Below are 27,180 nucleotides of genomic sequence, written 5' to 3' on the forward strand. Positions count from 1 at the left end.
TTCAGATTCTGCTGCAGTAAATCAAGCAATAAAAAATAAGTGTCTGAACTAAGTAGCAGAGAAGGGACTATACCTGAGAAATGTTAAGGAAATAAGATAAATCATGGTGACTAACAGATGGAGGGTCTGAGGGAAACACAAAAGAATGCAATGATTGTCAAGTGAAGGCTTTTTAGAGAACATACTGGCATTATGTGTCACATCTGAAATGTGAATATCCTTTGACCAAATATATACACTACTAAGAATTTATTTATACAAATACTCATGTGCAAAAAGATGTTTACATATGGATCTTGAATAAAGCACTGTTTCAAAACTAAAAAATTGGAAACCATTAATGCTTAAAAAAAAATTAGAGCACAAGCACACCATGAAAATCTACATAGATTTTTCTTAATGAAAATCTTCAAAACATATTAAGTAAAAAAAAAAAAAAGGCATCTATGGGAGCTATGAGAATTAAAATCTCATTCATGTAAAAAAAGATGTGTACGTTTGTGTGTATACGTGTGTGTATATATATATAAAGTGGGAATATATGTAAAGGTGAGGTTACAAACGAAAGGGGAAGGGACAAGATCCAGGATACACCAGAATACACTTGGGAAGGTTAGGTTTAGACAGCAGAAAAGATTTGTTATAGAGACAAAAGGAACAGTTAAGACAAAAAGACAAGTGCAGGATAAAGAAAGCCGACAATTTTCTTCCAACAGTCTCATCTGCAAATAGATGGGGAGTCACTTGTGAAACTGAGAGGGGATGGAGAGGAGTAGGAGTTAAGCTTGGAGGAACACCAAAGGAGCCCAGTTGAAACCTGAGATAAAAATTTGCATGACTGCGTATCTGTTTTCCCCCAAAACTAGCAGCCATGATGGAGGAGCAAAGGATGGTTTATCATTAGTGCTGTCTTAGAGGGTAAAACGAAAACATTTGGGAGAGAGAGCAGCAGCAAAGGACAGGTACTGAAGGTTCTCTAAAGAGATCTTTTACCTCTATTTGGAGTATTTATTTACAAGGAAAAAAAACTAGGTCTTAAAAACAGTTCCTTGGCTCTGAGGATGGCTGCTCTGTGATGAGATTATTTTAAGTAAATTTCATTTTTGGTTTTTGGATTACTTTGTAATAAGCAGGCCCATCCTAAAACTAGCAAGTGTAAGTTCTGTACTTAATCAAGGGAGAAAGAAGTTTATATGATTAATTCTATTCAAATGAACCACTAAAATAATTAAGTATCTATGTACTTTGTAAGTACATGGAAGAGAAATAGAAGAGACTGCAGACAAAACTAATTTTTTTAGGGTGCTAGGATTGTAGATTTTTAAAAATTTGCTAGTATTTGAAAAAGTACTATAAAATTGTTTTCAATATAAAGAGCTGTACGTCAATTATCTCAATAAAACTGGGAGAAAAAAAAGAATTGTTTTTAAAATGTAAAACAAACACAGTACATAAAAACCCTAAGTATATGTAAGTTATCATCAATTTGGGGAATTTCAAAGGAAAAAGTCATTGCTGTTATGAAGTCATATACTGTTCATATTGTTATGAAGTCATCCTCAGTTAGCCTAAGTATGTCACTGTTACTTTTAACATAAACTAAATGGCCAGAGATTTATCATTCTCACACAATTAAAAAAAACTCCTTGCAAAATATTTATCAATGGGGAAAAAAAAATCAGTGAGAGGGTTACCTTGTCTTTTGACTGTCCTTGTCGAGCAATGGCATCATACTTAATTTTTCCTTCAGCATCTACCTGAATGGCCAGTGCATTTGACATTTTTTTCTTTCGTCCCATATCCAGGGGATACTGGGCCACATGGATCTCTGGAAAAGCACCTCCATCTCCAAAATCCTATATATGAAAAAGAAACAGAATATTTAATACTAGTTTGAGATTTAAGATACATTCACTCATTCAACAAATAACTATTGAGCCCCTATTATGCTAGATGCTAGAGAAATGACAGTAAACAAAACAGGTTTCTGATCTTATGAAGCGTACATTTTAGTGGGCAAAGATATAAAAAGCATAATTTGGGGCTTGTGATAAATGCCTTGAAAGCAATAAAGGGACTGGGAAGAGGGGCTATTTTCGATACTGTGGTTGGGATGACCTTTGTGAAGAGGTAACATGAGTTAAAGCCTGAATGATGAGAATCAGTCATGGGAAGATCCGAGGGAAGCATTTTCTAGGCAGCAAGTGTGAAGGCCCTGCGGCAAGAATGAGCTTAGCATGTTCTAGGAAATGAGTGTCCAGTGGGGCTGTAGCTTATTGAGGGCAGAGGAGCAGACATACAGGTGGTAAGTCTGCATGAGTAGACAAACACCAGATCATGAAAGGGCTTCTAGACCATGACAAGGATCTGGATTTTATGTACATGGCAGGAAGAAATTAAACAAAATGTTTAGCATAAGGAAAAGATTTTTCATTTCAGCATACATAATTTTCTTAGTGAAGGGCAGGTCAAGCTATAGTTGAGCAAAAATGTAAAGAATTAGGGCATTCCTTGGTGGCCTAGTAATAAGGATTCTGGGCTTTCACCAGCATGGCCCAGGGTCAGTCCCTGGTCAGGGAACTGAGATCCCACAAGCCACACGGTACAACCGAAAAAAGAAAAAAAAGGAAAAAAAAAAAGAAATGTAAAGAATTATACTTCTTCAGATTTTAACATGATACTATTTATTCAGTGTTCCATATAAGCATATAAATAGGAAGGACCCAGAAATGAGTTTACCACACTTCTAATGATGATTATATACAATTATTTTGAAGACAGAATTAAGACTTCTAAAGTAGAACAAGCTAAGTCTATCAATGAAGTTTAATATTACAAAAAAGGTATATTATCAAATTAACATATGAATATTAAACATAATTTAAATAATTGTTAAATTTAATAATATTTGCTTAGTACTTTACTAAAATTTACAAAATATAATCCACTCATATATTTTCATCTAATTCTTGTAGTTCTTCAACACCTCATATTTTAAGATAGAAAAAATTCAAGTTTAGGAAAGTTAAAAGTGATTTTTCCAAGGTCTCACGGATAACTACAAGGACCTGAATCCAGATCCTTTGACACCAAAAGTCTTTAAATTTTCTACTAAACTGAAATACTTTGGCTTGAAAGAAGGCAAATCATTTCACTAAGAAATGAGCGAAAACATATATTAAAATTAGTCATTTAGAGGGGGTTTGATGAAAAAAAATTATGAAAATAGCCACTTTTATATGACCTCCTCCTTCAAGAAATATTCCATTAGATCCTGGATACATGATTTCTAGGTTCAACATGCTTACTTCCTAAAGAAAGGTTTGACATTTTAAAAAACAAACAATAAAGCTGAAGGAAACGTTTTCTTGTAAATTAGGCAGAAAACAGTGAAAGCGTTCCCAAGAAAGGTCCTACCTGTACCCATGCCTTCAATGTGACCTGTACTCAAATTCACTAGAGTTCTTCAACTATAAGAAGCACTTCAGGGCTGTAGATGTGGCATTATGTGGTTATTAAGCTTGCCAGAAAATCATAGCTTTTACTTTAAAAACTAGAACAAAATGCTTTCTTCCACAGAACATTCACTCTCCTCAAGAAGCATTCACAGTGTTTCTATTAGCTGGCCATTTCGGTTTGACTTGCAAATAAACTGTTCTGCTCCACCAGGATACATGCAACCTTTGACAGTCAAGTAAGATTTTAAAAGCTAATAGTACCTGAATATCCTGATGCTGAAATGCAAGTAAGGATGAGATTTCTGTTGTATGTAAAATGATGCCTGCCACCCTCACTCTCATCTATTGAGAGGCCAAATGTATAGTATCTATAATCCCTGAAAAGACAGTCAATTCTTCTATTAGATAATGGCAAGTACTACCTTTTTGCCACAGATAAGACGGCATTACATCCTCCTTGATGATCTTTTATTTTGCTCTGCTTCTCACAAAATCAGTGAAAACAAAAGCAACAACCATAAACATCCCTTCATAAGTGTCGTAAGACTGGCCTTCACATGCTACAATTAATAAGGACTAGAGAGGATAGCTGAGTAAAAATCAACCAAACAAAAAAACCACCAGGGAATATGTTAGGAGAAGACATGATTTCTTTAGTTGGATGGTCCTCTTCTCAGCTGTACAAAGAGTTTGGGAGGCAGGGAGAGAGAGGCTGAGAATACAGTTGCCTTCTTATAGGTGCTAAGCAACATGTTTCAATCCAATGAATACTTAGTTAACTATGATTACCACTTGGAAGCATATGAAAAAAAGCTAAGGACATCCCCCCCTTCCCATTTGTAAAGTAAAATTATAACCATGTAAAGACAGAGCATAACAAAGTGATAAAATGAAAACAATTGGGTACGGGCACAGAGATTTTTAATAGGGCAGGTATATCCCTTGGAAAGTGGAGGAGGAAAATCTGCAGGAATCAGAATGAACACAGGGAGCTGGAGAAGAAACAGGAAACAGCCTTGAGGAGGCAAGTCTCAAATGTCTGCATTTCTCCCTAGATTAAAAAAAAGGGTCACCAAGCATGGGCAGTCTGCCCTGGAATTAGGCAAAGGAATATGCATTGAACTGATGTACAAGATCCTGAATAATTAGGAGAATAGGTGCTGCCAAAAAAGTTTGTTCTTTGGGAACAAGCTAGAGATATAAAAAGATTGTTTCAGATTCCTCCTTCTCCATCAAATTCTGTCTCTTATACCTTCCCCCCAATTTATCTATTCTGTATACTAGGCATATATTAACATTCTCAAATTGAAGATAAAGAAAACAGATGAAGAGAGCTTAGGATCTGTTCAGGGTCACACAACTAATAAGGAACACAGCTATAACGCAAAACAGTTAATTAAAAAAAAACTCCTTGTCAGTGTTCTATCCACTATACTTAACAGGAAAGAAATCAGTGAAGGAAATGCTGTGGGAGTCTTCCCTGGAGGAAAATTGTTTCTTCAGGGTGATGTGGAATTTTGCCCATAGGGAAGAGGGAGGGAAAGACACCTGAACATGAAACCATTCTTTCATTTTTTCCTCTTACTTTCCCATTATTTTCCATATGTTATAATCCCCAACTCATGAAGGGTATGTTAGTTTCTTCTGTCCAGGAGTAACAGGTTGACATAAGAGGAGACATAAATTGGTACACTTCTCCAGTGACCACAAAGCAGTGAGAATAAGCAAGAAGAAAAAGCTCAATCTTCTGAGGGAAGTATGTCTTGAGAGCTCACAACCAGAATTTCTATCATATTGACATTCATATGCAAAAGTTCTAGGGCTTAAGTTTATTTTACAAAGGTGCTATAATAAATTTCAGCCCAATTATTTACCTCTAATAACCGAGGTATCCACCCTTTCCGGTACCCGTATGGGGGAGGTTCTCTTCGGGAGGAGACCAGCGAGGTCTGTCGTGATCTCTGGGATCTTGCCTTTTCTTCAGCTTCAAGCTGGTCCTGAGACAGCTGAGTAGGTGCAGGTAAAAAGCTACAGCAAAGATAATAAAGTCAGAATTTTAAAAACTCTTACATTTGATTATTGCAATTTGGCCATCAGACACTATTTTCCTGTAATGCCTTTTCCTTGGAGCAAAAGAGCAAACTTTCTGATGATTTATGGCAGGATTAAATATCAGTCATTTTATTACACCTGAAAGAAATAAGTACTCAGAGAGATACAGTAAAAACATATGATCAGGACGCAAGCAAATGGTGCCCAGAATAAAAAGTTAACAGATATTTCACATAATAAACCATTGAATTTTTATGCTTCCACCTTTCTTTTCTTGTAACAAGCAAGCAAATTTTCTCAATTACCATGGAGTCAACTCTCTAGTATATGGTTTTCTTAGTGTCTTTACTATTCTTATACTCATTTTTAAGTATTTTACTTGTATGCTTCCTACTTTTAACTATTTTAGCATCAATACAAAAAAAAATAGCACTAAAAAGAGATGGATAAAAAAAGAAAACACGAGTTGCATATTTAAGTGCGTTTTCTCAAAGTATCTAGTTTAGAATGCAATTTAAAGTTTAAGAGGTCAAAGATTCAAAGCAGAAATTCTAAAGATGTAATTTGGTATTCTTTAGTCAAAGCAGCCTTTCTACTAAACCATTCTTAACTTTTAAGTATGATAAATGTTTTACAGGGATACCCCAAAGTACCACACAAGGATTCTAGTAAATGAATAATATATTTAAGGAAAAGTTAAGGTTCCCTTGTGATTCTTGGCCAGTAAGAATATTTGAATGAGCAGTAGAGTTTATTTACTCAAAAATATTTATTAGTCGTTGGGGTGCAGGCACTGTGCTAGGTGGGCGATGAGACAATGAACTGAGAAGACAACTGAGCCTTGCAGGGGAGAGAGACAATCAAAATCACACAAATCCATAGTAATCCACTTGCTAAGTGATAAGAAAACGTATAGAGTGTTAGGACAGCACATGTCAGAGGGATCTAATTCAGTCTGGCTGGTCAGGTAATGTGATGGCTAAGAACTCAAGAGTTCAAATCCTACCTATGCCACTCACTAACCTGGGTTAGTTGCTTACCTCTCTGAACCTCAGTTTTCTCATCTATAATGACAGACCAAAAGATTACCTACCTCATAGAGCTGTTGTAAGTATTAAACAAGAACACCCATGAACCACTTGGCACAGTGTCTAAATACCATTCAGTATGTGTTCCATAAATATTTGATTATTTGGAGCTGTTCCCCAATTCCCCAAGTTTGGGTTAGTTGCCCCCCACCCATGTTCTCACAAGACCCTCTGTGTACCATTATTACAGCATCCATCTTATGTATTGCAATCATCTATTCATTTACCTTTCTTTCTCTCATTAGACTGTGGGCAACTTGAGGGCAGGAATCAACGCCTTCTGTTTTTTATTCCTAACTCTTCAGGCACTGTCTAGCTAACTCACAGCAGGGCCTACTTAAATGTTAGCAAGAGAAATATATTCACTCTTCCCTTTGCACTCATCATTTTTATGTCACTACAACCTTACTGCCTTTCTTTAAACAAGCCATCTCAGCATCTTTACATTTGCTTTCCCACTGCCATTAAGTATTATTTACTTATTAAGAAAACTCTTCCCCAGATTTTTTAGTGCTTGCTTCTTAGTATTCATGTCCCTGCTCAATCACCCCTCCCTACAGCTGTCACCTTGTCCAAAACAGCATTCCACCCCACACTTTTTTTGAGTCACTCTCTATTCCTTTATCTGTATTTTATTCCTAGTACTTACTATCTGAACTTGCATTACTGATTTGTTTACTCCTACAGTCTGTCTTCCCTAGACTGTGAACTCTGTGAGGATAAGAAGTTTGCTTGACTAATTCAATACTGTAAAACCAACACTAGTCTGACACATAGTAGACTTTCAACACATGTGATTTACTAACTGAATGAATGGATGGATGGAGTCCAACATTTTGGTCTTAAACCACAGTTGTTTTCAGTAATCCATGTATACTCAACACATAGGAGGGATACAAACACAGTAACAAAGAAGTGAAAATAATTACTTATGTTTCATTTCTCTTTACCTTCTGCTGGAAGAACTAGTCACTAAAATGATCAAAAGGCAGGCAAGCCTGCCAAAGTAGTTTGGACAATCCTGTAAACAAGTAATCTGGCCTGGATTATGATGAGAACACACCCTAGCCTTCCAGAGGGTCTTAATTTTGTTGTTCCCTGTAAAGGATGAAATTCCCATAAGGTATACTCCTATGGTGGGGATGGGTTGCGAAAGACAGCAGAAGAAAGTCTACCTCAGTCTTTCTCAACTGGGGGCAAAATATCTACAATGTAAATATTTGACAATGTCTGGAGACATTTTGATTGTTAGACTTGGGAGGTAGGGGGTGGAAGGGGGGTGGGGGTGCCACTGACATCCAGTGGGTAGAGGCTAAAGATGCTGCGAAACATCTTAATATGTGCAGGACAGCCCCATACAAGAATGAATTATCTAGTCCAAAATGTCAACAGTGCCACTGTGGAGACATCTTAGTCTATTCTTTCCTCTTTACTAAAGAAACCAAATTAAATGTAAGTGATATTATTAGATACATAACCTTAAATACCACTTTAGAAAGTTAAATCAGTAGGACTTTAAATCTCTAGTTAGTAACAATCACTTGTGACACCAGGATTGTAGCACATCTGTAGGTCAAGTCCCTGCTGTGAAGAATCCCTGCTAGATCTTAGAGATAATAACACTTCACCTGGAAACTTAAGACCATTTCTAGAAAACAAATCAGCTAAAACTCAGCAAAATCAGAAAGCTATGTAAGTCCCCAAGACAAGCTATTTAAAGACTGCATTCTGCCACTGCAATTTTAAGGATTTTTTTTTTTTTTTTGGTGGCATCTGTAATCCTAGTTCCCCAATCAGGGATGGAACCCATGTTCCCTGCATTGGAAGCGCAGTCTTAACGACTGGACCACCAGGGAAGTCCCTGCCACTGCAATTAAGCACACAGTACTCACAATATCTCTGGTATTTCTCCTTTGTGCCCTTTTCAAATCTCATCTTTTCCACAAAGCTTTTCCTCGTAACTCTACTAGCCTTTGTCACAACTGCCTCCCACCCGGAGGGCACTCACTCAAATGTTCTCTAGCAGCGATATTTATTAAAGAAAACGCTCCAGTTCATTCAGCTCACTCCATCTAATTCTTTTTGCAGTTAAGGTTAGTACTACACAATAAGCATTCTGTGTTGTTCTTTGTTTCATATCTGTATGCCTTATAGCCCATCTTCCCTGCAGCCAAAGACTGTCATATTTCTTTCTGTATACATACAAGCCCTAGGAGAGAGCAAGGCACCCAGAAGTAGTTCCCAAAAGAATTTTCTGATTCAAATATTTTTAGGATTCATAACTATCATCAGCCAGGAAAAAACGTATGTGAGAAGAATGAAGGATGTTTAGGTGCTCAAGGTGATGTCCTAACATGATTACTTACTTTACCCTCTTTGACACTCAATTTTTCCTGTTGCGTTTGTTCGCATGGTAAGTTTTTCTACTTAGATGGGGCAGCAAGGTCGAGAACTAGTAGGAGTTACGTAACTCCTTGGAATCTCCCCCTTAAGCATCTTTTTCTTAAAGGCGGGGACCACTTTACTTGCGGTTGCCAAGGCAACCAGGACGGCAAAAATCTGAAGTGGTTGTATCTACGGAAAGAAATTCTAAGGCCCAAAGTTAAAGTGCGGAGCAGCGGCGCGAATGAGCAGACAGCGGCCACTACTGTGGCTGATTTTAAATCTCCGTTCAGTGCCGCCCCCCCTCCCCCCCCGGTTTTTTCCCCCCCAGGAATCCTTGTTTCAGGACAGAGACAAGAGAGAGACTTCGGCAGACAAACGGCCCTAAGCCAGGCAATCGCCTCCCGCCAGCTTCACTCCGCCCGGACAAATAAGCCACTGCCCTCCACACCCCCATCGCGCCCACCCAAGCCGCGGACCCGAGGGAGCGCTCTCCACACCCCCAAGATGCTTAAGCGAAAAACACGTGCGACCCCTCGACATCTTTGGCCAAAGAACTACACGCCACGCCGCGGCTTTCGGCCGTAAAGAAGGGACGAATTCAACCCGGGAAGTCGCTCAGGAAAGACCCCAGTTTCGGCGAGGCCTAGTCGTCCTAGCGCCCGGCGGGAGGGCCTAGCTGTGGCCTCGGCCTATGTCGCTCTGTGGCCCGGGCCGGGTTACTGCCCGGAGAGTGTGGGTAGAGAAATGAAAAAGCTAGGTACTCCCAGACCCTTCCGTATCGAAGACCCAAATCAACAACGCACCTGGTGAGCGCCATCTTCTTCCGCTTCTTCCAGCGCGAGCGACAGCACCGCGGGGCGGGTCTTTCCCGGAGGAGAGGTGGAGAAAGGAAGGAGCGCGCGGTGCGCAGGCGCTGTAACCGAACGGCCTTCTGGGATTTGTAGTTCTTTGAACAAGACTACAATTCGGTTCTATTCTAACCAGAGTTGTTACGGGATAAGCGCTTCAGTTAAGAAAAAACAAATGCATCACTCTTAACGCTATGACATGATAGAGCGTTCCCTAGGCAAAATACTAACGAAGATGAGATGCCTTTTAAGTCGCTTTATTTTATTCCACACTCAATCTCATTTCCCTTGTTGTGTTCCCAAGTATAAAAGCCTTCCTGGGGCGGCAACTTTAAATAAAAGGGTTGACGGGTTAAATAAAGGGATTGATGGGTTAAATAAAAGGGTTGGGAAATCGTGAGACTGGCGAAGGAAGAATTCTTGGACGCTCTGAAAACATTCACACTCAAAAATTTTTACGCGCTGTGTTCTTTCCCCACACTCCACATCCAAAACACTCTCGGGCGAGGGGGGGGGGGGGGGGTTGTGTGATCCTCAGTAAGTTACCTTTAGGACACTCCGTTTGTGTACTATGTATGTATGTTTTTAATGTACGTATGTGTTTTAGATAGTCTTTCACATAGATTATGGATTAAACATAGTCCTTGATGAAGTGATAGGATAAATGAAATCTTCAAAATATTGGGGAGAGGGAGGTGAGCGGGATATACTGTAGATGAAGCAAGAATAGCTAAGAGTTTTGTTCACTGTTGAGGCTAGATAATGGGGAAGTGAATATTCATTATTCTATTCTCTCTACTTTTGTATACGTTTGAAATTTTCCATTATATAGAAACGAACTTTTAATAGCCGTATAGCGCACATACATAAAGATGCATGCACTCAGTGTACGGTTCTTTGAATTTTCCCAAACCACACACACTAGTTTGAGCAGAAGCAGAAGCACCCCCCCACCCAGGATCACTTGACAAGATGTTCTAGGATAATTTAGTACTTTTTCTTCCCCAGATCTTGAATCAGTCATTTTTCCAAGAAGGTTTTCTTTAAGTGGAAATTGGTATTTAAAGAAAACAATCTGGATGCTACAAATGCTCATCATTACTGGGCGATTATTATTTGTAAGCCTTTTCAGTGGAAAGAGCTAAAAATTCACATATACACATGTTTTTTGAGAAAATGCATCATGGATTCATACTAATATTTCCAATGCAATTTTAGGATTATACAGATTTTATTTTGATTTTATATGTGTATCTCTTCTGAAAATCTTAGTGCCTAATGATGTTAACATGAATACTCATTTGCCTTATCCTACTATATATATATGTAAAATGGTTTCAGAATAACATTTTTAATATGATTACTAAACATATGCCTAATGATAATAGTTTCTGGATTTTTTTCAATTCTTTTTTTGTCCCCAGGGTCTATCTCTCTAGGCATGTACAGTCAAGTTGCATTGCTTTAGAGTGACTTGGAATAATTCCTCTGTGTGTGATTATGACACTAACTTGATACCCAGTTAGGTCTGAATATTTCCTTTTGCTTTTGATTTTTGGGAGCTGCTTTAAAAAAAAATGCTTTTGTGAAACAGTTATATGGTTTCAAAGCCAAAATTTACCAAGCAGGTAGTACATTTAGAGAAGTCTAGATTATTTCCCTGTCTCTTCCTTCTTTTTCCTTTCACCCTATAGATGACCTTTAATAATATTTTTTATAGTTTATTCTTCCATTTAAAAGTATACACAAATATGTGTGTATTTTTTTATATTTCTCTTTCCTTCTTAGACAAATAGCAGTTACCATATACACTTTTCTTCACTTTGCTTTATTCCACTTGTTAATATATATATACTCCTTTGCAGTGAATAGAGATTACATTGGAGATTCTGAGCAGAGAAAAAACTTGATCTGACTTATTTTTTAAGAAGATCATTATACTATTATGTTAAAAATGGATTCCAAGAAGCAAGGAAGGAAATAGACCAGTGGGTAGCTTTTTTTTTTTAAATTTCCGGTGGGTAGCTTTTGTGATAATTTGGGAAGAGATGCTGATGGCTTAGGCAGGAAGTTAGTTGTGGATATGGTAAGAAGTTGGAATCTGGATCTATTTTGAAGGTGTAAGCAATAAGCTTTTAATGATGGAATTGATGTGGGGTATGAAAGAGAGTAATCATGGATGACTCCAAGTAGGATAGAGTTGCCACTTACTGAGATGGGAGAACTGCAAGAGGGTCATGTTTGTGGGAGAATATCAGGAATTTGGTTTTGGACATGTTACACTTGAAATGCCGTGTTAGACAGCCAAGTAAAGGTGTCAAGTAGGCAGTTTGTACACACGTTTGACGTGTGGGGAAAATGATATAGGCTGGAGATCTTTGGAGACAGATGGTATTTACATTCATGATACCAGATGAGATTACTAATGGAGTTTAGAAGTTGGGAAGATGGGAAGAACCAGTAAAGGAGACTGACAGAAAATTGCTAGAGGTTTGATCAATGGAATTAGGAGGGAAAGGATATGTCTTTCTTTTGGATCAGAAGCTATAAGGTTGTAGATGTGAGTTACCAGTATCTATCTTTCCTGGCATAAAGCAAGAGCCTGTGATAGGGAAGAATGAAGCCACCATGCGAAAAGGAGAGACCAGATAGTAAAGAGAAGGAGAATAGTAGATTGATAGAGGTTGAGACCTCTGACAACATCACGGGAGTTCCTGGATCCAGCAGTGCCTAAAGACCACACCACCTTGAATGTTTTTAACCAAGTGAGCCAAGAAAGTATTTTGTTGCTTTAAACTAGTTTGAGTTTATTATCATTTGCAATGAAAATGTTATTTTCTGTGCTCCCATAATACTTGTTCTTCCCTCAGTTTTAGCATTTACCACACTTTATAGATTTTGATGGGTTATGTGACTGCAAGGGAGATTGAATCTCTCTCTTGTGCCTGTACAATTTTGGGCAAGTCCTCAACCCTCAACCCTCACTGGATTTCAGATTCCTCATCTGTAAAAGGACAGCATGGGCCCAGGTAATATCAAACATCCCTTCTAGTGTCAACATTCTTTGATTCTTTGTACTTTTCTCTAGTTTTTAAACTTCTAGATAAGGAGGTTTAAAAATATGCCATTCCAGGGACTATTGATACATACAACAACTTAGGTAAATCTCCAAGGCATCATGATGAGTGAAATAAAAACAGTCTCAAAAAGATTACAGATTATGTGATTTTACTTATGACATTCTTGAAAAGATAAAACTATAGTGACAGAGAACAGATCAGTGTTTGCCAGGGATGAGGGGTAGGGGAAAGATGTGACCCCTACAAGGCAGTTTTGGGGGAGATGGATTGTTCTGTATCCTGTGACGGTGGTTACATACAGCAGCTATACATGTGCTAAAATTCATAGAACTGTACACCAAAAAAAGTAACTTTTACTGTATGACAATTAAAAAAATAAAATTTAAAAAATGCCTGGTTTAGTGTGGAGAAAAGGGAACCCCCTTGCGCTGTTGGTGGGAATGTAAATTGACACAGCCACTATGGAGAACAGTATAGAGGTTCTTTAAAAAACTAAAAATGGAATTACCATATGACCCAGCAATCCCACTACTGAGCATACACCCAGAGAAAACCATAATTCAAAAAGACACATGCACCCCAATGTTCACTGCAGCACTATTTACAATAGGCGGGTCGTGGAAGCAACCTAAATATCCATCAGCAGATGAATGGATAAAGAAGATGTGGTACATACATACAATGGAATATTACTCAGCCATAAAAAGGAATGAAATTGGGTCATTTCTAGAGACATGGATGGACCTAGGGACTGTCATACAGAGTGAAGTAAGTGAGAAAGAGAAAAACAAATATCGTATATTAATGCATATATGCAGAATCTAGAAAAATGGTGCAGATTAACCGGTTTTCAAGGCAGAAATAGAGACACATATGTAGAGAACAAACATATGGACACCAAGGGGGGAAAGCTGGGGGGTTGTGGTAGGATGAATTGGGATATTGGGATTTCCATGTATACATTACTAATAAGAAAAAAAAATCAAATTGTACACTTTAAATATATGCAGTTTATTGTATGTCAATTGTATCTCAATAAAACTCAAAAAAAAAAATGCCTGGTCTAGTTCTTACTACCATACAGTTAGAAGGGCCCCCTTAGCCTCATTCAGCATCAGCAACATTTACTCCCTAATTGCCGTGATTCAAAGCACATCTTGGGTTCTTAGGGCCATAGAAGTGGTTTCATAAAATGTGTTTTCTTAAAGAAGAGTAAGGGAATATTAGCTGTATTTGTTTTCTATTGCTGTATAACAAGTTATCGCAAACGCAGTGGCTTGAAACAACACCCATTTATGAGCCCACGTCTCTGTAGGTCAGAAGGCTGGCACAGCATGAGTGGGTCCTCTGCTGAGGGTATTATCAAGCTGGAATCACAATGTTGGCCAGGTTGAATTCCCATCAGGCTGAGGCACTGGGGAAAAATCCATTTCCAAGCTCATTCTAGTTTTTGCAGTTGTAGGATTGAGGTCCCTGTTTTGTTGTGTGCTATTGGTGAGGATCACCGTCGCCTCCTACAGGCCGCTCTCAGGTCCTTCCCACATGACCCCTGTGGTTAGTTCACATCATGGGGGTTTGCTTTCTTCCTGTCCAGATGGAGCACAACTCTTTGACTTTCTCCTCTGCTATTAGCCAGAGAAAACTCTTTGCTTTTTTAGGGCTCATAGATTAGGTCAGGCCCACCCAGACAATCTACTTTGCCATATAACATAACACAGTCAGGGGACTTATATCTCAACATATTCACAGCCCCAGGGTTATTGCAGGGCATGTACACAGAGCTGGGGATGGGGAGAGGATCATGGGAGAGATCTTAGAATTTTGCCTGCCACAGGATACAAGCCAAAAGACAAAAATTATTTTGGTAGTAAAGCAATTATACTCCAAAACAGAGCTTAAAAATATTTTGGTAAATGCAGTATTATTGACTGTATTGTATAATGCACCAAGCATGATCTGGGAGTCTGAAGGTATAAATTCAGGTTATAGCTTCACCAGTAAGCTGTGTTATCATGGTCAAGACATTTAATTTCTTTGGCCCCCAATTTTATCAAACTTAAAATGCTGATTGTGTTACCTGCTTAATGTACATATCATAAAGTGATTGTGAGACTTAATTGAGGTAAGGTAGGTGAATATGTTTTACTCAAATCTAAAGTACTATGTAAATATATTAGTTATCTCCATTAATATTTTGGCTGACAGTGATCTGCTTTAACCTCTGCTCCAGGAATGTATTATTTCTAAAAAGAGAACAAAAGAGGAGCAAATTAGAGAAGGTCCTGAAGCCAAGACCAAAAAGCTTAGATTTAATTCAACAGGTGATTTGGAGCTGAAGGAGGACTTAGACAGAGGGCCTGGGTCAAAGAAACTGGCAAGAAAGACAGTTCTTAAGACAGAATGGGTTTCTATGGCGATGAGAGACAAAGGAGGCCACTGAGGAAAAGGTTAAAATAATTAACAGGAAACTGGTAAGATATAGACCAAGATCTGGGATGTAGGATTGAAAGAAAGGGGTGAAGAAGAGCTTTCACAATCCAGTCCCATTTTTCACAGAGGCATATTCTGTGAAGCATTTCTGTCATTTGTGGTCCCTTGCTGTCTGTGGGATGTACAGAGAATAGCAACTGACTTTAATAGCAATCTTAGCAAAACATAATGAAGAAGGCAAATCTACTGCAAATGTAATACGATATTATACCCCAAAGCCAAGTACTTTGTTCAGTTTTGTGGGGAGAGGGCTTGTGTTCAGCTGTGCTGGATTGTCCTTGTAGCATTCTTCCCTCATTATCACAGGCAATTGTCAGCTGCCTGTTTATAACAGACGGCCCAGTGCAGGCTAGAGTTGGTGATGCTCCAGGTTAGGAGGACCAATCAGTCACTCCACTCTTGGTATTCCAAGTAGAGGGAGGAATTCATCCTCAGGGAACCTAGATCCTAATTTGATTCCTAACTAGCTGTGGCCCCATAGCCACACGTGACATAACTTGTGAGGTAGAGACACACAGATTCTGGAGTCAGCTTTCCTGGGTTCCCATCCCAGCTCCCTGATTTATTAGGGAATTAGGGCAAGTCACTTAACTTCTGTGTAAGTTTCTTACTGGCCAAAAAAATGGGGAAAATAAGTATAATCTATTCTCATAAAGCTGTTGGGAAAATTAAATGAACTCATTAATTAATTTAATCACGTCAAGTACTTAGAACAATGTCCGGGATAGGGTAAGTACTCAAAAAACAATTATTATTTTCTGGACTTAATTTAATTGGCCTTAACATTTATTAAGTTTTTTGAGCTGCAGGTTTTGCATTTGTAAAATGAGGCAATTAAACTCAATTTTATTTCTAGGGTACCTTCCAACTAACATTCTATTCTCCCATATGATGCATGTTTTTATTTATTGCAATGCCAGTATTTTATGCTCTGATGCCATTATGCTTTAGTTATTGCTGCTTTATTTACTTATATTCATTCCCTGGTGAAAAGTAGCACTGTCCTACCTCACCATCTTTCCTTATTAGAACCCTTACATATGCCTTCGCAATCTTTAAAAAAGCTTTTTAAATCAAAGTACTGATTTGTATTGGAGTATAGTTTAAAAGCCTAGACTCACAGATTACTTAGTAACTGCAAAAGAAAAAATTGTACCTTTATGGTGGAGAAATCTGGATCGAGGGACAATCTGATTTTAGATGCTTCTGACAGGATATTCCCAAATTACCTGATCAAGCCAGACCTAGCTTTGAGCTCACAAGAAATTCAAGAGATAGAGGAATTAGTTAAACAGCATGAAGAAACAATCAAAAGAATCCAGAATGTGAGACATTTTACAGGACAACTGGCCTAGAATCTTCAAAATGTCAGTGTCATGGAGTCACACAGATTTCATTCCCAAACCCTTCAGCGTACATCTCCTAAAAATAAAGACATTCTCTTTGTAATCACATTGTCACTAATACTCCTAAGAAAATTAGCAAAAATTCTGTAATGTAGTCTACTATCAGCCCATAAACATGAACAACAAAAGAAAGAAATAAATTGGGCCTCACGAAAATTAAAAACTTTTGTGCTTCAAAGGACACCATCAGGAAAGTGAAATGACAACCTACAGAATGGGAGGAAATATTTGCAAATCATGTATCTGATAAGGTATCTGTAGTCGGAAGAACTCTTATACGTCAACTACAAGAAGACAAATAATCCAATTAAAAGAATGGACAAAGAATTTATTTATCTATTTATTTATTAATAAATTTATTTATTTATTTATTTATTTATTGGCTGTGTTGGGTCTTTGTTGCTGTGCGCGAGCTTTCTCTAGTTGTGGCAAGTGGGGACTACTCTTCATTGCAGTGTGCAGGCTTCTGATTTTGGTGGCTTTTCTTGTTGTGGAGCACAGGCTCTAGGTTCACGGGCTTTAGTAGTTGTGTCACTCAGGCTCAGTAGTTGTGGTTTGTGAGCACTAGAGCACAGGCTTAGTAGTTGTGGCTCACGGTCTTAGTTGCTCCATGACGTGGAACCTTCCCGTGTCCCCTGCATTGGCAGGCGGATTCCTAACCACTGCACCACCAGGGAAGTCTCAGGGCAAAGAATTTAAGTAGACATTTCGTCAAGTAAATATGTGAATAGCTAATGATCACATGAAAATTTGCTCTACATCATTAGGTATCAGGGAAATGCCAATCAAAACTACGAGATACCAATTCATTCTCATTAGGATGAGTAGAAAGAAAAAGACAGACAATAACAGGTACTGATGAGGATATGGAGAAATTGGAACCCTCATACATTGCTATTGGTATTAGAAAATGGTGGAGTCACCTTGGAAAACAGTTTGTCAGTTCCTCAAAAAATTAAAACATAGAATTCCTGTATGACCCAGCAATTCTACTTCTATATATACCTAAGAGAGTTGAAAATATTTGTCCATACAAAAACTTGTGCAGAAATGTTGATAGCAGCATTATTCATAATAACCAAAGGGTAGAAACAACCCAAATGTCCATTAACTGGTGAAAGGATAAACAAAATGTGATATATCTGTGTAATGGAATATTATTTGGCAGTAAAAAGGAGTAGAGTACTGATAGATGCTAAAACATGAATGGACCTTGAGTGAGTTTAGCCAACTTGCAAAGTCAGAGGGAGCAGTTTGTAAGAGATTACCTTCACTTCTAACACCAACAATGAGTTTGGGGATCCCTAAAGCCACTCTCAGTTTTGGTAATTCATTAGAAGGATACATAGAACTTACTGAAAGGTGTTATACTCATTTTATGGTTTATTACAGGAAAAGAATCTAGATTAAAATCAGCCAAGGGAAGGTGCATAGGGCAGAGTCCAGGAGGATTCCAAGCACAGAGAATCCAGTTGTCCTCTCCCTGTGTAGCCCAACAGTATTTCTCTCCTGGCATCACTGTGTGACAATAAGCAGGGAAGCTCACCTGAGCCTTGGTGTCCAGGGTTTTTATCAAACCTGCATCACGTAGGTGTGATTGATTGCCGGTGTGGCTGATCTCAGTCCAGCTCCTGCAGACATTTACTGATACTCTGACCTAAAGCCCCCCGTGCTAAATCACATTGTTGGTCTTTCTTGGCAGCCCCCACTGTAAGACTATTTGCTGTGGCCAGCTTCCCCCCTAAATCATATTATTAGACTATCTGGTGACTCAAGGAAAACAAAGACACTCCTATTAGGCATGATATTTCAAGAGTTTAGAGACTGCCTCCTCAAAGCTGAGGACAAAGGCACTGTTTGGGCAAGGTTAAATCCTTTACTACAGAATCTTTGAAAACATTATGCTAAGTGAAAGAAATCGGTCACATAAGGCCAGATATTGTATAATGCTATTTATACAAAATTTCCAGAATAGACAAATGTATAGAGAAAATAAGGCAGATTAATGGCTACCTGGGGCTGAGTTGTGTGGAAATGGGGGATGGAAAAGCTGAGTGATAGCTAATAGGTACAGGTTTTTTTTTTGTTTTTTTTTGAGTATTGAATAATTATAGAGAATTCCCTGGTGGTCCAGTGATTAGGACTGCATGCTTTCACTGCCGAGGGCCTTGGCCAAAAAAAAAAAAAAAAAGAAAAGAAAAGGAAAGAAAAATTATAGAGTGCTGATGTTGACACAACTCTCTGAATATACTAAAACCCACTGATCTGTACACTTTGAAAAGGTGAATTTTATGGAATGTGAAATATATCTCACTAAAGCTGTAAAAGCAAAGTCAGAATGCAAAATTAATAAAATGAATAAGTGAATAAAAGTATGATATCTCTTCATTTTTTTTTTCAAAATGAAATTTAGAATTATTTTGCTGAGTTCTTTTAAAAAAATCTGTAGGAATATTGTCATTGAGTTGATCATAAATTAACTTTGAGAGATGATATCTTTACAGTTTTGTGTCTCAGGAACACTGTTTAGGCTTTGATGTATTAAAATTGTCTTTCATGTCTTCCAATAACATTTTGAAGTTTTCTTTATATAGATTGTACACATCTCTCAGGATATTGATTCTTAGGTGTTTCATTTCTTTGTTTTCATGAATACAATCTCTGTTTGTATATGATTACTAAATATAACTGCAATTTTTTTTTATTAAGTAAATCAAAAGTGTTCTGAGAGATTTTCCTGGTGGCGCAGTGGTTAAGAATCCACCTGCTGGGCTTCCTAGGTGGCGCAGTGGTTGGGAATCCGCCTGCCAATGTAGAGGACATGAGTTCAATCCCTGCTCCAGGAAGATCCCACATGCTGCGGAGCAACTAAGCCCGTGTGCCCAAAAAAAAAAAAAAAGAATCCACCTGCCAATGAGAGAACATGGGTTCAATCACTGGGCCATGACATCCCACATGTCATGTAGCAGCTAAGCCGGTGCACCACAACTACTGAGCCTGTGCTCTAGAGCTCATGAGCCACAACTACTGAGCCCGCATGCCACAAGTACTGAAGCCCGTGCCCCTAGAGCCCATGCACTCCAACGAAGAGCAGCCCCCACTGGCCGCAACTGGAGAAAGCCTGCACACAGCAATGAAAACCCAACACAGTCAAAAATAAATTAAAAAAATTTTTAAGTGTTTTGAAATGCATCAATTTATGAATAGAATCAATTTTTCGACTATAGGTGACTTAACATTAAGGTCAACTTGAGGTGAGCTCCTATATCCTCTTCCTGGGACCAAGCAGTTCTTTGGGTTGCTGTGCAGGAAAGCACCTTTGCTGGCAGCTACTCCCCTCCTCCAGCTCTGAGACTTGCGGTTTGAAAGCACTGTGAGACCTGCTGACCCCATTTCTTTCCAGATTTAATTATTCTCTTTGAAACTTGGCTCTAACCTTAAGGGGATTTGAAACACAAGTCTCCAGTGGGGATGAAGCTTTAGACCTGAGATAACTATTCCTTTTTCTATTGAACAGCCTGGCAGGGGAACAGTTTGCCCCTTGCCCTAAGCACTGTCATTTATTTTGATCATTTTCATTCCTATCAAGTGCGCTGCTGGCTCAGAAGGCAGCCATCTGATACCTGAAGTGACTCCTTACATTACTTCCCTGCCTTTTCTCTGGATTTGTAACAAGATTTCCCATGACAATATGCCTGTTTGTGTACTAAGGAGCTGGTGAGGCTGTGGATCACTATGATTTAGTAACCCTAAGGGGGAAAATACAGGGGAAATAAAAATAGTTATTGTGTGTTGATGAGCTCCTGTGTGTCTATTTATTTAAGTCTTACAACAGCCTATGAGTAGTTAACTCCTATTATCCCCATTTTACAGATCAGAAAATGGAAGTTTAGAGATGTTATATAAGTTGCCCAAGATGACAAATGAAAAGTGACAAATCTGGAAAGTGACTTAAAGCCCACAAATATGGTCTTAACCACTATTCCATACTGGCTCCGGAGTGGAAGAGTACTTTTCTAAAAAACGTGGAGTCAGACAGACCTGAGTTTGAGTCCTGCCCCCCTTGCTTCCTAGTTCTATAGATTTTAGCAAGGCTACTTACCTCATAAAGCTTTGAGGGTGCTATGAGATAATAAATGTAAAGTGTATAAGTGATTGGTCTAGTGAGCACTAAATGTACATTAGGTGTTTTCCTACAAAAACATATCAAATGCTTTCTTTGTACCAGACCCTGTGCTAATTTGGGGTGACTTGGAGTTAAATACTGCACAACTTGAGTCCTGAAGACCAGGGGGTTAGTAGATCTGGGGCTTGTGGGCTGAATCTGACTTTCAGAAGTGTTCTGTTTGTCCACACATGCTTTAAAACTTTTGAATTAGTTGTAGATATTTAAAAATAGGGAGATTTTTAATAAAAATCTGTATTAGCAGCTTTTGAAAGCTAGTAGAGCTGGCAATACTGGACCTATATTCTCACATGGCAGCAATCATCTAGAAGGCAGTTTGCCAATGTGGGGATGTGGGCCACAGTTGCCACCACTCTGTATTGTATGTGAGGGGGGGTTCGCTGTTGCAGTTGTACACTGTTCTCTTTCTCTCTCTCTTTCTCTTTGGCTGCACCGTGCGCATGCAGGATCCTAGTTCCCCGACCAGGGATTGAACCTGTGCCCCGTGCAGTGGGAGGGTGGAGTCTTAATCACTGGACTCCCAGGGAAGTCCTTGCACTGTTTTCTTTAACTAAAAAAGTGAAATGCTTTATGTACCTATGATGTTCTTGAAAGAAAACAAAAGATAGATCAAGGGAACTGTGTGATTTAAGAAAAATGGATGAATATTTTTTTCATTTAAAAGCCAGGATTATCACCATATCTGACTTGCTTCACTTATTTTTGTTATCTTTCTGGCCTCTGTAGGCATTTGCATTTGCAGCTCTTGGTGTAACCTCACTACAGTGTGGTCAGTGCTGGAGGTAAGCCCAAGATGCTTTAGAAGTACCAAGGAGAGGCAATTAGCTAAGCCTGGGGGTTCAGAGGATGCTTGCTGTAATGTCACCTGACCAAGATCATGTGGCATTAGTAGGTGAGACCCAGAAGACAGTGTCAGGGGTTTGGGGGATGGGTGAAGTGGGGGAGCTGTTTGAGCAGATGGAACAGCATGGAAAGAGCTCAGAGACAGCAGCAACAGCCTGTCTGTTCTTTGATCTATTGACCTGCTTTTAACTTTCTTACTCAGACCCCATCCCAGGGGCAAGTGGAGTCTCTGGCCCTCTCATCACTGGCAGAGAAAAGATGACTGAACCCAGTTGATGGTTGAGACTTCCTGGTTCCATATACTAGCTGCACTCATATCCCAAGGTTCTCCTTGACTCAACAGACACACATACACCCTTGGGGACCACCTGTCAAAATCCCACAGGCTCCTAATAGAAGGAGTCTTTACACCCATCACCCAGTTATACACCAGCAATAATATAGGGGTATTTCTTCAGATGAGGGGCTGAGAATATTTTAGTGTTTAAATAAGAGAAGTCAGAGTTTGTGTGGCAGGTAGAATCTATATTCCTCTACAAAATAACCACCCCTAAGTGCCCGTCCCTGATAAAAGCAAATTAAATTCCTCCCAGGGCAATAAAGAGAAGCCTCCAGAGGTGAGGTGAGAGTATTTCTGGAATAATCCAGAAACGTGGAGAGAGAAGGAATATAGCTCTTTTCAACATAAGAATGGAAGCCTGTCTGAATGGTCAGGGTCATGGTCAGCATCAGCCCATAGGAAAATACCGATCTTCATAGTGGGTAGACTCAGAACTTACCTTTTTTTGTTTTTGAGGGCATCAGGCACCCATTCTTATCAGGGGTCTGAGACACTTGGCAAAGGCTGGGTAACAGCTGAGAACGGAAGAGACTATTCAAGGTCAAGTTCAACCTACGTCAAGAAATTTGCTCCAGGGAGTGGCCTAGCGGTTAGGATTCTGGGCTTTCACCTCCATGGCCTGGGTTCAGTCCTTGGTTGGGGAACTGAGATCCTGCAAGCTGCACAGAGTGCCCCCCCCCAAAAAAAAGATAATTTTGCTCCAAATCACAATAAGATACCACTCCACACCCACCAGGATGGCTATAGTCAAAAAAGGCAGACAATAGCGAGTACCAGAGAGGATGTAGAGAAACTGAAACTCTCATACATTGTTGGTGGGAATGTAAAATGGTGCAGTCACTTTGGAATACAGTCCGACAGTTCCTCAAAATGTTAAACATAGTGTTACCGTATGACCCAGAAATTCCACTCCTAGGTGTACACCCAAGAGAAATGAAAACTTATGTACGTATAAAAACTTGTACACAATGTTCATAGCAGCATTATTCATAATACCCCAAATTGGAAACAACCCAAATGTCCGTCAGCTGATGAATGGATAAACAAAATGTGTTATATATGTTCAAACAATAGAATATTCTTTGGCAATAAGAAGGAATGAAGCATCCATAGGTGATACAACATATATGAACCTTGAAAACATTATGCTAAGTGAAAGGAGCCACCAGATATTATATGATTCCATGTATATGAAATGTCCAGAATAGACCTCTCTTTATAGAATGTAGATTAGCGGTTGCCTGGGGCTAGGGCCAGGGTGGGCAGACAGGAAGAGGAGACTGGGAAGAAGTGACTGCTACTGGGTACAGGTTTCTTTTCGGAGTCTTAAAAAAGTCCTAAAATTAGATAGTGGTGATGGTGGTACAACTCTGTGAATATAATAAAACCCACTAAATTCTACACGTTGAGTAGGTGAATTTTATGGTATGTGGAATTATATCTCAATAAAGCTGATACTAAAAAAAAAAGAAATCTCTGCTCCAAGTTTCCTCACACTCCCTCTGAGATAAATGAAAGCCATAAGAGGCTTTTACCTTCCTCCCCTTATTTTTTTTTTTTAATTCCTGCGCCTCTCTTTACGTATGAGCTCCTCATCTGCTGGTTTTTCTTAAAGTTCTGCTTTAGACCCTTTTCTAGTTATACTCCATGAAGTCAGACTCCCAACTTTTCCATTAACTAGTTGTGTGATCTTGAGCAAGTTAGTTAATTCCTTGACCTCAATTTCCTAATTTGAAAAATGAGGATAATAATTGCATCATTACTGAATCAGGTCCGGCTGTCTGCCACTGGAAACATCATTACTCAAGACAGAGACAGATGTTAGTAGAAAGGAAAGGTGCTTTTAATCAGAATGCCAGCAATCTGGAGAGATGGTGGACTCAGTGTCCCTCAAAACCACCTCTGAAGATTCTGCTCAATCATGAAAGTTTTTAAACGGAAAAGGGGAGATAATCTCAGTTAATTATTGAGACTGGGGGTCGGACTCGTCACCATCTCATACTGGGTGCATGCTTGTCGACTCCTGGTGATCTTTTTTAGACGCTATCTCATTCGCACAGCTTATTTGTGAGATTACTGAAGGGGAAGCTTGGTAAGAGATCTGGTCATCTGTTAATTACTTATTCTTCATTTCTACTTCCTTAATCTACGGAAAGAACCGACAAGGTAGGCAAGGTATTGTGTGATTAAAAGATCTGAAAGGTGTGCTAGAGCCAGAGATGGGTAGAGCATGGAGGTGCCTGGTTTAAGGTTAGTGACCAGATGAAAGTGTGCCTCCTGCAGAGAGCTCTTTCCTGCAAAGAGCTTTTTCCTGCCAAAAGCTGCTTACAGGGACTCCTTCATAGGTTATGTGTGAAGATAAAATGACTAAATATATGAAACCTATTTGGAAAAGTACCTGGTACATAGTAAATTCTGTATTAGTATTTTTAATGTTTATTTGTGTATTAAAACCCTAGAACAGTATTTAGCACATGGTAAGTGGCCAATAAGATTAGCTATTATTCAACAATACCTCATAAAAAAAGATTAGCTGGGACTTCCCTGGTGGCACAGTGGTTAAGAATCCACCTGCCAATGCAGGGGACATGGGTTCGATCTCTGGACAGGGAAGATCCCACATGCAGCAGGGCAACTAAGCCCTTGCACCATAACTACTGAGCCCATGTGTCACAACTACTGCAGACCGCGTGCCTAGAGCCTGTGCTCCGCAAAAAGAGAAGCCACTGCATTGAGAAGCCCGCACATCGCAACGAAGAGTAACCTCTGCTTGCCACAACTAGAGAAAGCCCACGCGCAGCAATGAAGACACAATGCAGTCAAAAATAAATAAGTGAATAAAGTATATAAGTATTAGCTATTATTAATTAATTAATTAATTTTTATCAAAGAGGGTAATAGCAAACTTGTCCAAGACTTTATTCTCCACTTAAGCTGTTTCCAATCTGGTGTTATTAATAAATAGTGCAGCTTTGAATATTTGTGCCTCAGTTTCTCTAGGGTACCCACTTGAGTAGATTGCTGAGTCATAGGGTACACAACTCTTCTTATTTCCAGATAATGCCAAACCGTTTTCCAAAGTGGGCGATTCAGTTTACATGTAAAATTTTACATCTGGTATGTAATGATGGCATTGATTTTAATTTGCATTTCCATGATTACTGATGAGGGAAGCGTTTTTAATTTCCTCTTTTGTGAAGATCCTGCTCAAGTCTCTTGTCCATTTCTTACTGGTTGATAAGTCTTTTTCTTGTTGATTTGTAAGATTTCTTCATGTGGTTTGGAGACCAGTGCTTTGTCTATTTTGCCTCCACCCTCCGACTGAGCTTTGCATGTTCCACTAACCCAGGTAGGTGGCGGGTGGAGGTGCCAGGCTTTGGCTGCCTCTTAGGGCAGAACACTAACCCGACCATGGCGGGCCTGCGGCGCTTGCCCCAATAAAAGCAATTCCAACCTTAAAAAAAAAAAAATTATTTTATTGAAGTATAGTTGATTTATTATGTTGTGTTAATTTCTGCTGCACAGCAAAGTGATTCAGTTATACATATATACATTTTTTAAAAAAATTATTTTATTGAAGTATAGTTGATTTACAATGTGTTAATTTCTGCTGTACAGCAAATTGATTCAGTTATACATACATACACATTCTTTTTCATATTCTTTTCCATTATGGTTTATCACAAGATGAATATAGTTCCCTGTGCTCTGCAGTAGAACCTTGTTGTTTGTCCATTCTATACATAATAGTTTGCATCTTCTAACCCCAAACTCCCAATCCACCCCCACCCTGTCTCATTGGCAATCACAAGTCTGTTCTCTATGTCTGTGAGTCTGTTTCTGTTTCATAGCATTGCAAGTATTTTCTATTGCTCTGCTTGTCTTTTTGCTCTAACAATGGTATCTTTTGATGAATAGAAAATTTTAATTCTTAAGTAAGCAAATTTGTGAATCTTTTCTATAATGGTAGTGCGTTTTGTGTCTTATTTAAGAAATTCTTCCCTGTCTCAAGGCCTTGAATATGCTTTCCAGTACTATTTTGTAAAAGCTTTATAGTTTTTCCTTTTGCACTTAGGTCAATTCCACCTGAAATTGACTATTGTGTATGAGATGAGATACGAGAAATTGAAAAAATTTTTCATTTTTTTTTCTACATGGATACTCAATTTTATCAGCACTATTTATTTAAAAAATCTGTTCCTTCTTCACTGCTCTGCAAGCCACCTCTCTCAGGTAGCAAGGATCCATTCGTGTAGGTCTGTTTGGGGGCTCTGTATCCTGTTCTTGTTATAGCAAGCCCTCTTACCTTGTTCTCCTTATTCAATAGTGCATGACTTCTTGGCCCTTTACCTTGAAAATCTGCTTATCAAGTTACACACACACACACACACATACGCACACAAAAAAAACTAAATAAAACAAAAACAGTTTTCTCAATCAGTATACAGCTCAAGATCCAACTGGAGGGTAGGGGGCAGGAGCTTTTTCTTTTTCCAGCTGAAAGGGAACAAAGAAGCACATAGATTTAATCGTGTCTCTTTTATCTGACAGCTGCCTTATTCTAGGGACATCAGTATGGGGTTGAAAACAACAGTCAGAGATGGGAAGAACCAAGGGAATCACTGAGGACAGTCAGACCACATCTTCTGAATCCTTCATACCTCTGGGGGCTGTAGCTCCATCGGCTTAACTTGGGCTTTCTTTTGGCTGCAACCAAAGGCATCGTAACTTATCCATAAGCTATCACATACAGACTCGAATGCAGGAATAAGCAAAAAAGCCTCTTCATGAGAAGGAAAACAGCTGTTACAAAAATATGAATTTTATTCTATAGGAAAGGAATATGTAATAACATTAATAATAATGATAATGATGATGGTTACAGCTAACATCTGTCAAGCCAGGCACTGGGCTAGGAAACTTACAGATAATATGTCATTACATTTATGACCTTATTCACAGGCTATGACCTCTCAGTGCTATTCTTTTCCCAGGACCAGAGAT

The 27,180-nt window shown here is 38.9% G+C and overlaps 1 protein-coding gene across 1 annotated transcript in view; it reads right to left on the bottom strand.

Moving 5' to 3' along the window:
• The window catches only part of SNW1 (SNW domain containing 1), a 30,672-nt gene extending 20,821 nt beyond the window's left edge, over positions 1 to 9,851 (bottom strand). Inside the window, exons 1-3 of the mRNA XM_057731529.1 lie at positions 9,787 to 9,851; positions 5,333 to 5,486; positions 1,695 to 1,856 (exon numbers count right to left, since the gene is read on the bottom strand). Coding sequence (XP_057587512.1) covers positions 1,695 to 1,856; positions 5,333 to 5,486; positions 9,787 to 9,800 — 330 coding nt within the window. The 5' untranslated portion in view covers positions 9,801 to 9,851. The remainder of the gene's footprint in view (positions 1 to 1,694; positions 1,857 to 5,332; positions 5,487 to 9,786) is intronic.
• Positions 9,852 to 27,180: the final 17,329 nt, after the last annotated feature.

The sequence above is a fragment of the Hippopotamus amphibius genome, chromosome 4 (assembly GCF_030028045.1).
Source record: "Hippopotamus amphibius kiboko isolate mHipAmp2 chromosome 4, mHipAmp2.hap2, whole genome shotgun sequence".
NCBI classification, from domain to species: domain Eukaryota; kingdom Metazoa; phylum Chordata; class Mammalia; order Artiodactyla; family Hippopotamidae; genus Hippopotamus; species Hippopotamus amphibius.